The sequence below is a fragment of the Rhinopithecus roxellana genome, chromosome 16, assembly GCF_007565055.1.
Source record: "Rhinopithecus roxellana isolate Shanxi Qingling chromosome 16, ASM756505v1, whole genome shotgun sequence".
Taxonomy (NCBI): domain Eukaryota; kingdom Metazoa; phylum Chordata; class Mammalia; order Primates; family Cercopithecidae; genus Rhinopithecus; species Rhinopithecus roxellana.
Genome location: NC_044564.1, coordinates 78,925,163 through 78,937,629, shown reverse-complemented (window position 1 = coordinate 78,937,629; position 12,467 = coordinate 78,925,163). Strand labels below are relative to the sequence as shown.

The 12,467-nt window shown below is 36.0% G+C and overlaps 1 protein-coding gene across 5 annotated transcripts in view; it reads right to left on the bottom strand.

Moving 5' to 3' along the window:
- Nucleotides 1-3,780: 3,780 nt before the first annotated feature.
- IFT74 (intraflagellar transport 74) overlaps nucleotides 3,781-12,467 on the bottom strand; it is a 122,496-nt gene continuing 113,809 nt past the window's right edge. For 3 of the 5 annotated variants that reach the window (XM_010384460.2, XM_030919540.1, XM_010384461.2), the window contains exons 19-20: nucleotides 8,644-8,704; nucleotides 3,781-6,728 (exon numbers count right to left, since the gene is read on the bottom strand). In XM_010384460.2, the coding sequence (XP_010382762.2) occupies nucleotides 6,610-6,728; nucleotides 8,644-8,704 (180 nt within the window). In that variant the 3' untranslated portion in view covers nucleotides 3,781-6,609. The remainder of the gene's footprint in view (nucleotides 6,729-8,643; nucleotides 8,705-12,467) is intronic. The other 2 variants (XM_030919541.1, XM_030919542.1) reach the window with 1 other exon arrangement.

Here is a 12,467-nt window from a genome sequence, read left to right as displayed (position 1 = left end):
AAAAAATGTGGTACTTATACACAATGAAATACTATTCAGCCATAAAAAACAGAATGAAATCCTGTCATTTGCAACAACATGGATGGAACCAGAGGTCATTATAGTAAGTGAAATAAGCAAGGCACAGAAAGATAAACTTTGCATGTCCTCACTCATTTGTGGTAGCTAAAAATTAAAACAACTGAACTCATGGAAATACAAGTAGGATGATGGTTACCATAGGTTGGGAAGGGTAGTGAGGGGAGCAGGGTGGGAAATGGGGAAGGTTGATGGATACAAAATATAGTCAAAAAGAATGAATAAGATCTACTGATTTGTTAGAACAACAGAGTGACTATAGTCAATAATAACTTAATTGTACGTTTATTTTTATTTTTTATTTTTATTTTTGAGACGGAGTCTTGCTCTGTCACCCGGGCTGGAATGCAGTGGTGGGATCTTGGCTCGCTGCAACCTCCGCCTCCCAGTTTCAAGCGATTCTCCTGCTTCAGCCTCCCAAGTAGCTGGGATTACAGTGGCCTGCCACCACACCTTGTTAATTTTTTTGTATTTTTAGTAGAGACGGGGTTTCACCATGCTGGCCAGGCTGGTCTATATCTCCTGATCTCATGCTCTGCCCATCTTGGCCTTCCCAAGTGCTGGGATTACAGGCGTGAGCCACCACGCCCGACCCTGATAAACTTTTTAACAATTCTTTTCATCAACAAGCTTAGCAGGTATTGATGCCGCATCTCTTAATTCCTAAGACAATTAAGAGCTATGGCATCAATATCTGCTATGCTTGTGATTACTGGAGATGTGGATGGCAGTGAACAGTGAGGTCATGAAGTATTGTTGGAATTAAATATTTGACATATCAAAGTGTGTGGTTAGGCAAACCCATATTAGACATTCAACCTATGTTCAATGAAAAGGTTCTGGACAGAATTTTAAGGTAAATTTTTTAGAGCCTTTTTTGGTTTGGTTTCTGCTGAAGTGGGGGCACTTTAGACACAGTACAGTGGCAAGTGATTTTGTAAGAGGCTTGCTTACCTTATTACCTGACACTCTTCAATTAACTGTTTCTTGAGGTCTTTATGAACACCTCTTACCTAATTGGCTACCTCAACTGTGCCTTAGGAAAAGGAAACAAGGCAGCTGGACTTTCACAGCTTTTATCCCCTTCTCTGACTTTGGTATTTCTGGAAGGAGAAGGAAGTGAACCAAGGAATGACTTGAAGGGGAGCAGCTCCCAGGAAGATAGGACCAGTTTATAGTAAATGTGCATTTGGCCTTCCGATAAAGGCCATTATAATGGTAAGAGCTCCAGTACACTGCAGGGATGTAAGCTTCATACATCTATCTACTGTTGGCACTTTTGTTATTTCCTCCCAAAGGGATTCTTGCTTTTCTCTATAGGCTACGTAGGAAGTTGAAAAAGCTGGAAAAGCAATTTTCTTTTCCTCTCCTTCTTAACCATTTCCCCTGATCCTCCGACACAAGGTCCCGGCTTTGTCCTTGGCAGGGAGGGACAGGGTTGGGGCTGGCCAAACTCTGAGGCAGCCCTCTCCTCCTCTCCAGTAAACTAAAGTGATTTCATTTTAACAAGAAGCTAATTAAAGACCTATAAATGCTTTTAACAATGAACTATATTTTCCTTTAGTAAAAAAAAATCAGATTGAGCTTATGGACTTGAACAAATATTTTCACCTTCATGTCAGTCTGGACTTCCTCTATTAGAGTGAGCTTATCTACTGAAAATGATAACAAAGAGAATGAGATAATATTTCAGTTTGGTTAGTTAGCTCAGCTATTGTCTTCTAATCTTAAATGGCCAATTTAACAATAGTTCTCTCTTCACCCTCTGCCAAAAGTAATTTTAATTGATTAAGTCTGCCTTTCTTACATGGTATTACCTTACTGCTATCAGGTTAAGAATACTGTTTTATAAAATATTTTGAAATAAAACAGTTTTGAAAACCTCATTTTAGTTTTTTTCTCTTGTAGAAAGCCTTCTGTAGCATGGCTGAGCCTTCTTTTAGGTACTAGACAACTCGACTTCTGACTCATGCTTTCTCCAAACCCTCTTGTATATTGGACTCCCCAATAAACAAATGGGTATGTCTTTTCTATCCTGTGACATACTTTTTTTTTTTTCCTGAGATGGAGTCTCGTTCTGTCACCCAGGCTGGAGGGCAGTGGCGCCATCTCGGCTCATTGCAAGCTCCGCCTCCTGGGTTCACGCCATTCTCCTGCCTCAGCCTCCCAAGTAGCTGGGACTACAGGCCTGGCTAATTTTTTGTATTTTTAGTAGAGATGGGGTTTCACCGTGTTAGCCAGGATGGTCTCGATCTCCTGACCTCGTGATCCGCCTGCCTCGGCCTCCCAAAGTGCTGGGATTAGAGGCGTGAGCCACCACGCCCGGCCGACATACCTGTTCTTTATGTGCAACCACTTGACTTGCAGGAGGATACAGACAATGAACAAACAATATAGCCTTCGTTACTGAGTAGATTATTCCTACACAGGTTATTCCTATTTCTCTTCAAGTTATCCAGTCAGGTTTTCAGAGCAGTAATTCATTACGATACATTATGAGGAAAAACATTGAGGCAGCAAAATATGATCTAATATATTCTAAAAATTTGCTTTCGATGTATATTACAAAGCCATAATGAATATTTTTAAAGGGATTTTTAAGAATCAGACTTTTTGTAATTTTTGATACGAAAACATATCCTGCAAATTAAAATATAGCTTCTAATTGCAGTAATGCGGCAGTTTTTTTTAAGTAAAACAAATGAGGTAGTGCCTTGTCAGCCTGGATAACACCAGTGCTGGTGACAATGCAGGGAAACAATCACTTCTGCACATTGCTAATAATGACACCTTTCCCAGGACGATTTGTGTCAGACGTCTTGGGTTCTGCATACTCCTTGAACCAATCTTATGAGTTAAGCATTATTATTCCATTTGTAGATGAAAAAACTGAAATTCTGAGACTAACTTTCCAAGGTCTTATAACAAATTAGTGGTGAAGCTGGGATTCACATTTCCAGCTATCTGATCTAAAACTTACATGTAACCTCTATATCATAAATCTCATTCGATAATGTAGGATTTGCTTTTGAAAGTTTTGCACAATGAAATAATATGCAACAATTTAACATTTTGTACAAGAGTATATAATGACATGGAAAAATGTGTGCTAAATTATAAATAGCAAATGTAAAATTAAAAACAATGTAATTTTAAAGGTGCATAAATACACAAATAAAACAGATATGTGTGACATAAATATAGACGCATATCTAAAAAGAATGGTGAGATCACAGGTAACTTATTTTCTTCATTTTATTTATCTGTCTTCCTAAATTATCTACCTTTGTATTAAAAATTGTCTTTTTAAAAATGTTTTTCAATTATCAAACTGTAAACCTGCGATTTTAAGACATAATCTACTTTTATTTTAAAACGTATATAAAAATGAGACACAATATCAATTTAAAAATAGATTACTACAATTTTCTAGTAGTCCATCTTTATTTCTTCTTACTTTAAGTCTAAACATTATAATTTCCCTAAGGTTGTTTACACTGCAATTGTATAGCAAAAGGAAAGAAGTCTAGAGAAACTGAGCAAGGGGACAGCAAAAACCCCTGGAGCTACTACTAACTGGCCTTTCATCTCTGGTGTGAATATCATGACTCCATGCTGTAACCCTCCAAGCATGCACTGAATTTTGTACCTTAAAATGAGACTATAGTATTGTCCAAATGAGGGACTCCACAGGAAAAAGAATATCAAGAACTCATGTTTATTTACTGATAAAGGATAAGGATGGGAAAAACAAAGACTTGCTAACTTTCCCATGTTGATCTTCACTAGTAAAACTGTTCAGCATGTTTGTTCAGTCTGCAGCTCCTTTCCACGTGACTTACAAGGTGTTATTTTAGCATGAATGGAACCCCCTGAGTAATGTGACTGACTCAGGAAGAGCCAGTTCATGCAGCTATTAGCCTCCAGTTCTATCCCAGTAAAGAGAATATTCTTGTTGGATTTGTGGAAAGGCTCTGAGAGGAAGGAAGAGACATTAGTGAGAATTTCCCTCAGATAAAACATGTTTTAATTTAAAGAAATCCTGCTCAATTATTTCCCCCCACACCAATATTATATATGAATAATTTAGGATGGAAATTGAAGCCTTGCTTTTTGTCAAGAAATTTTCTTCCTCCCGAATTTCCCTTGTTATCATGCAAACACATATATTTAATGGACAGGCCAATCTTCCTCCTACTTTCTTTCTGCATAAAGATTGGTTCAGTTCTCCTTAGCGTCAAGGACTGAAGAGTTTTTACTACATCCTTTTCATGAGTTAAAGTAGTAACTGTATATAGTACTTTATTTGAATTTTATTGCATTTCTAAGTATTATATGTACATCTTAGACAATTTTGAAAATACCAAAAAGACCAAGGAAGATTAAAATCACCCATAATCCCACCACTCAGATAAAAACCCTTATTACTAATAGTAAAAGTTACTAAGTTGGTTATTAGTTTAAAAGGGCACAGTAAAATGTCAAGAACACTTAAGTAGAAATTAAAAAAAAAAAAAAAACTAAGGAAATAGTAAAGGCATTTAAATTTGCTTTCAAACGAGGAAAACAAAGATTACCCATCCACAAACACGTATTCCAGATTCCCTTCCTCCTTGGAAGTATCCACTAAGTACAATCAATGTGATTAAGAGACCGTAGTAGTCAGTTCTCTTGCCTAAACTCTATGCTCAATCATACCTCTGGTTGTTACTGTATAAAAGACAAACATTTTTCAGCAGTCACGTATGTTCATAAAGGCTCCTAATCACCAAATTACAGTAATATTTTATGAGTGAACGAAGGGCTGGGCAAACTGTCATCAAAATTTACTTGTTTCATCTACTGAATTTAAGATTTCACTCTTTAACTGCTAAAAGAGTTTTTTCCCTTGTGAAATTTAATAAGCACTTTCTGCTACCAATTTCCAATAGAAAACTCCACAGAATCACAGCATAAACATCTGAGGGTGGCTAAAAAGAGATATACTCAGGGGTTATCCGAAAAAGGCCAAAGAGCCACCCAAAGGACTTGAGTAGATGAAATTATTTTAGTGTATGAAGTCTATTTGGTGTACAAAGTCTATTTCTTGGAATGACACATCTCATGTGACCTAGGCTCTGTGAAAGTAAGGGTTTTGTGGACAACTATCTCTGGGAAATGCTTTACAGTATATATTCTTCTTGAGCTTATTATATATTAGCATATTAAGGGTTATAAGCAGTCAAGAAAAAATAAAATAATTCACCTTTGTTTCAGACAATGTTTCCCAAACTTCTTTCCCCATGAATCCTTTGAAGGCATAACACTATTAATAATGAGATGCTCAGGATTTGTGGAACACATTTTATGAATGCCACCTTAATGAATAGATTGTCCAGGATCTTCAGCCATATTAGTAATCCAGAGTTAAGTGAGCTCAACAATGCTCACTCCTTTATTTAAATGTGTATAGACTGAATTTGAATAATTTACCATTATAAATATTTATTTTAAAAAATCAACATATATGAGTAAATTTTAAGGTATGTAAATAATATCTCAATAAAGCTATTTTGTTTTTTTTTTTTAAGAAATCAATGTGTTGTTTCAGAAATACTGAAAAGTAGAGTTACTCAGTGAACATGATATCAGAGCAAAAATAGGATAGTTTTAAGTAATATTTTATGCTGGCCAAGGTGACTAATTCCTGCACAATAAGAGAAGATACATCTGCAGTTACTATAATGTCTTCCAGACTCTATGCCTCTCTCCCAATCCTACCTCTTCTAGCTTTTTTTCCCAAATATTCTGGCTAATGCTTATAAATTAATCTACTTAAGTCCTAATAGTACAAGAGAGTAAACGCATACTGCAGGGTGGCAATGAATAGCAGTAGCCATAGTCCCAAACACCCCACTGTAAATGTAGTTTTTTACCTAATGTTCTTCCAAGAATATACATATGAAAAAATATTTTAAGAATTGCAAACATTAAAAGTTTCTAATTCCAAATCTTTAGGTATAACTGCTCTATAAAGAATATGCATTATAAATTTATCTGTGACATTATATGGTCTAATACACATCAAGTATAACCTATTTGAGAAGTAAGGTTCAAAGCTAAAAATCTCCCTTCTGATCTTACTATTTTTTTCCAGAAGTAAAAATTGACAATGTTGATGTAAGTGCTAAATCAGAATCATACTCCATGCATCCGTCCTAGAGTTGATACAAGAAAAGCTTATCTCATTTGTTGCCACAGATGGATTATACTAGCTAAATAAATTTCAACAGTCACTTTTAGTTTCTTTATCTCTTGGTTCAAATACGAGTATCATAAAAAGAAAAGAAGACGATACTTTTTAATATGCAAACCATTTACTGAACTATTGACTATTTTAAAATATCATTTTTAAAAGAGGCAACAAAAATTATAACATTCAGGAATTTTAGGTAAACTCCAAAGGTAAGCTTTTTTTTTTTTTTGTAGTCAACTTGTACCAAGTTTAGCAGCAAGAGGATACTTCCTTAGAGACTTTCAGTTGACTTAAACTCAGTTTCCGCTAGTGCTATGTAAAGCATCCACGATGGTTTTATTGTATTCTGCAATCTGTTTGGTCACATTTTTCATAATTGGCCGGTAATCACTCTCTTGACTCTTGGTTGCTATGACTAATTACATGAATTAAGGGGGAAAACAATGTCAATAAAAATCTAATTGTGGCTGAGAAAGGAACTAAATACTGATATTTTTCATATTTAAGATGGTACAAAAAAGCACAATTAGAATACTTTAAAATACAGTACATTATTTTAACAGATTAAGTATCGATTAAAACCTAAAATGCCAAGTTAAACTTATTGCAAAAAATTTATATACAATATAAACACTTTTTAATATTTAATATGTTACACATTTTTAATCTCATTCTGGTCTTAGAACAACCTAACATTCAATGAACTAGTAGTTCCCATATTCAAACATACATACACACATACACATACCATGTTCTCTAGGGTACCACAAATAATTTAAGGCAAATTTCTAGACTTCACTCTGCTCCAAAATCACCTACTTTATGTTGCACAAAACTCCACTGCTAGACTTAGAGCATATTGTGAACAAGTCTTCTATTTTTAAACTAAGTTGCACTAACACTGGCAACAGAGCACCTAAAACACTTTATCTGGAGGTAAGTTGGGGTCCAGGCTGCTTCTGAGCTGAAGTTCAGCACCACCCTAGGAGAGAACCTACGCTGCCACTGAGTCAGGATCTAGTTCTCCAGGCAGAGACACCCTTGAATGGGTCAAAGATGGGAATAGGAAACAACTTTTAAGGAAATATTTGTTACAACTCCACAATACATGTTCTCAACAGCTGCTTGCTGCCTCCTATAATCAAACTAAAAGTAAACAGTAAGATGAGACATAAGTATCATCTTTGTAGACATAAAATGGAGTTGAATTAACTGAAACATGGATGAGCTTGGAAGTCAAACGTCTCAGGATCTTACTTAGTCTACCTCCCTTTGCTGCCCAGATATTCAATGTAGAACATCATAAACAAGCAACTATATATTATATACATACACAATATATGTTTTATTAAATGATTATATATAATTCTCCCAACAACACTAATTAGGAAATATTAACTATATTTTAGAGATTTCAGAGATGATACAATTCTGGGGCCAAGAGCAGTGGCTCATGTCTCTAATTCCAGCACCTGAGCAGGCCGAGGTGGGATTGAGCCTAGGAATTTGAGACCAGCCTGGCTAAGTTGGCGAGACTCCCGTCTCTAAACAAAAAAGAAATTCTTGCCATGTTTATCAGAAGATTTACTGATAATGTTTAACTTTACCCAAGCCCTGTGATCCTGGAAAACTGAATCTTAAGAGATGATACAGTTCTGGCTTGAACAGATTAAATTGTACAAAGTTTGTAACTTATAAGCAGTAGAGTTAACATTTAGTTTGTAACTTATAAGCAGTAGAGTTAACATTTAAAATTGGATCTCCCAACTCCAAAATCTGGGCACTTAATCACTATGCTACATTAAGTCTTTGTACTCCTTTTTTGGCAATTTCCAAAATCCGCTATTACTTTAGGGCGCGCACACACACACGCACACACACACACACCTCTTAACTACTGTAGAATTGAAACAGTCATATTCATTTAATTTAGCTCAGTGTTTTGTACATATTTGGTATTTAATAAATGTGTGTTAAACTATAACTAACTCAGTCAACTTCATTTTTAGCTTTTTTTTTTTTGAAACAGAGTCTTGCTCTGTTGCTCAGGCCAGAGTGCAGTGGCATGATCTTGGCTCACTGCAAGCTCCGCCTCCCAGGTTCATGCCATTCTCCTGCCTCAGGTTCCCGAGTAGCAGGGATTACAGGCACCTGCTACCATGCTCAGCTAATTTTTTTGTATTTTTAGTAGAGATGGGGTTTCACCGTGTTAGCTAGGGTGGTCTCGATCTCCTGACCTTGTGGTCCACCCCGCCTCGGCCTCCCAAAGTGCTGGGATTATAAGCATGAGCCACCGTGCCCGGCCCCATTTTCATCTTTTTAAAGGATACATTCTTTCATCACAAAATTATTTTGCTCATGGTGTTGCCACTTTCTTTCCAAATTTGTAAGCTAAAAACATAAAAGAAAAATATTAACTAGTATCCATATTTAAAACAATTATATGTCTTTCTAAGGGGATAAAACAAAAAAAAATCACTCCAACTTTAAATCTTATCAACTTGCATTTTATTGAGATAAAGCCATAGTAGAAAAAAAGATTAAATAATAGTAAATACATTAATACAGTGATGAATTCTATAACATGTTTTACCCTATATATTTATTTTAATTATAAAATATTTTAAACGTTTATTATACCAATGAGCATGCCAACTAAAAGACAATTTATGATTTTCCTTTCCCAAAAAAAACTTTTAAAAGAAAAATGGGACACGATGGGAATCTCTTCTTGAAATCTGGAAGTCTAATGCCACAAATATAATATATATTCAAACACTGTCAAAGGTTCAGCCATATAGGAGAAACTTCCTTATTTCCAGGGCTAAATTTCCTGTCTAATTCCACAAGCTGTGATAACAGCAGAGCTGCAGTGTGAAGATTATAAGAGAGCTGGTAAAAAGCTGGCACTGTTACAATAATTTCTGCATCAACAGGAAGCTAATGTGGATATTATATTGATGGTTGCTTCCTCAGAAGACAATTTTACTGTTATAGAATTAAACTGTTTTTCTGATGTAATTAACCTCGTAACTCTGGGTTATGGTCTTTCTTTTTTAAGATGCACATAGTTTTTTCCAAAGCAAAGGACCATTTGAAAATTGAAATGCTAAAATAATGTTCCGTCTGGACATTTCAAAGAAGTAATGATTAGTTTAAAAATACAATAATTGAAGCTGCAGTGGAAATGTTTCCTTCTACCCTTCATGTTAAAATAATTTTCAGGGCGCAAATTCAGCCTTGATGTAGCATCCATCTCATTGTTTCCTCCAAAGAGATAAATCTAGATATTAGAATGAATCATAGCTAATTAATTATGTGAACTGTATGTGCTGTGAGGTGGTATTACTAAATCACATCAATCTCCCGTAGACAGGACCTTGAAGTTAAGATGGACTTAAGGAAGCAGTCAGCAGTTTCTGGCAGTAAATCTCTAATAACCTTCAGCAAAGTCAAGTACCAGACTTTTTTGTCATTGTTTAATACAAACAGGTGGCCTTCTTATAATGCATCAGACCTGTTAAGTGCTACAGGAATTATATAAAAGCAACGCTATGTCAGATGGTCAAATTCCTTTTACATTATACCTCTATATTACTGACTTTCCTTTAAACCTCCAAGGATATCATGAAACAGAAATTCATTTTGAAAATCTGTTTTTCCCTAACTTATTTATTATTACATAAAATTCTTCATAGATGCCAAAAGCCAGTTTTCAAGAAAATAGTTGTGAAAGACAGGAAGATCAGGATTTGATTTAACCAGTTGGGATTCACAAAAGATGACAAATAACACAGAGAAGGATTTAAAACTGTGGCTTATGTTGTGATTTCCAGTTATCACTACATGGAGTTAAGAATACAATTAGCACTTAATGTAGGGATAAACAAGGTAACCACTCATTGGCTCTAAGAAATGGTGTTTGTCAAATGCTTTCCATCTTAAATAATTTATTCAGTGAATGAGGAGGGCTAATATTCCATAAGAAGTATCAGTATTTTTTTCTAAGAACCACCGAAGACAATGACCTCACAAACTTTGTCTTGTTTCTTCCCCAGCACTCATCCTCACTCTAAACAACCTGAGAAAATTTTGACTTATAAGTCTATATCTAGGTTTGTATATGAAGTAGAACAGAATAACTGGTAAATTTGAATTATGTAAACTAGTGATTTCTAAGCTTTTAGTAGTTGTAGTAAGCTTTCATGAGATTCTACCCTTTTCAAAAAGAATGTAAGGTATATTTTGTTTTCAAACAGTACATCCATACAATGAAATAGCTAATGCTATAGAAATGTCACCAAAGGCTGGGTGTGGTGGCTCACACCTGTAATCCCAGCACTTTGGGAGGCCGAGGCAGGCAGATCACCTGAGGTCAGGAGTTCGAGACCAGCCTGGCCAACACAGTGAAACCCTGACTCTACTAAAAATACAAAAAAAATTGCCAGGTGTGGTGGCAGGCACCTGTAATCCCAGCTACTTGGGAGGCTGAGGCAGGAAAATTGCTTGAACCCAGGAGGCGGAGGTTGCAGTGAGCCAAGATTGCACCATTGCACTCCAGCCTGAGTGATAAGAACAAAACTCCATCTCAAAAAGAAAAAAACGGCTGAGCACAGTGGCTCAGGCCTGCAATCCCAGCACTTTGGGAGGCTGAGGCAGGAGGACTGCTTGAGGCCACAAGTTCAAGACTAGCCAGGACAATATAGCAAGACCCCATCTCTAAAAAAAATAATAACAAAAATTAGCTGGGCATGGTGGTCTGTGCCTGTAGTCCTAGCTACTTGGGTGGCTGAGGCAGGAGGATCGGTTGAGTCCAGGAGCTCAAGGTTGCAGTGAGTTACAATTATGTCACTACATTCCACCCTGGGCAACAGAGTGAGACTCTGTTTTTAAAAAAAAAAAAAAGGCTGAAAAAATTTAAGAAAATGTTGAAAGACTATATGAATAGCATGATTTCACTGTTTGTAAAAACAATATGGATGTATGATTGCAAAGGACAAAAAGACTACAAGGATAGAGCACCAAAATGTTAACAAAATGGTTGTACCTAGGTAGTGGAAAATCAAATGACATTATTTTTATTTTTCTCTATCATGATCACATAACTATATGAAGAAAAAGGGGGATTTTTTTTTTTTTTTTTTTTTTTTTTTTTGAGACAGAGTCTCGCTGTTGCCCAGGCTGGAGTGCAGTGGCGCGATCTCAGCTCACTGCAACCTCTGCCTCTTGGGTTCAAGTCACTCCTCTGCCTCAGCCTCCAGTGTAGCTGGTACTATAGGCACCTGCCACCACTCTCGGCTAATGTTTTGTATTTTTAGTAGATGGGGTTTCACCGTGTTAGCCAGGATGGTCTCTATCTCCTGACCTCGTGATCCGCCCATCTCAGCCTCCTAAAGTGCTAAGATTACAGGCGTGAGCCACTGCACTTGGCCAAAGAGTGAATTTTTAATGCATTTAGCATTTTAAACCACGTGTGCAAATTTCTAGCATAGACTAATTAGATATGAGAATGATCAATCTTTTTCAGACCATAGTTGTTGACTTTGTATATGACACATAATGCTTCATTCAATCATTCAACAAATAATTGCTGAGCACCTACTATGTGCCAACCAACAGCACAGTGCAAGGAATAAACGAGATAGACATTGTCTCTGTCCAGTCTCAGCTCTCAACCTAGACCTCACACACTGTTCAAGTAGTTATCAGCAAGATGAGTGATATGAAAAGGGGGCTGCAGGTATATATATCTATGTATCCTATGTAAATAATTGGAGACATGAATTAAGAAGTTCAAGGATACCTGGATTGCTCTTTATAGCATTATTTCAATTGTTTTAAAACTAGGAATTACCTAAATAACAATGAAAGGGAATTGGTTCAATATATTATGCTACATCCATGTACTGGAATATCATTAAGCTATTAATATTTTTTAAAAGTCAATATATATATTGACAAGGGAAAGTACTTATGATGTACAGTTAATCGTGAAAAACAAGCTTCTAAATGATATGTACAATATGGTACAATTTCTATAAATGCTTAGAAATAAATGTGTACCTAAGTATATGCATAAATATGTGTATACACATATCTATCTATCTGTCTATCTATCTATCTGTCTATCTACCTATCTATCCATCGACTAAAA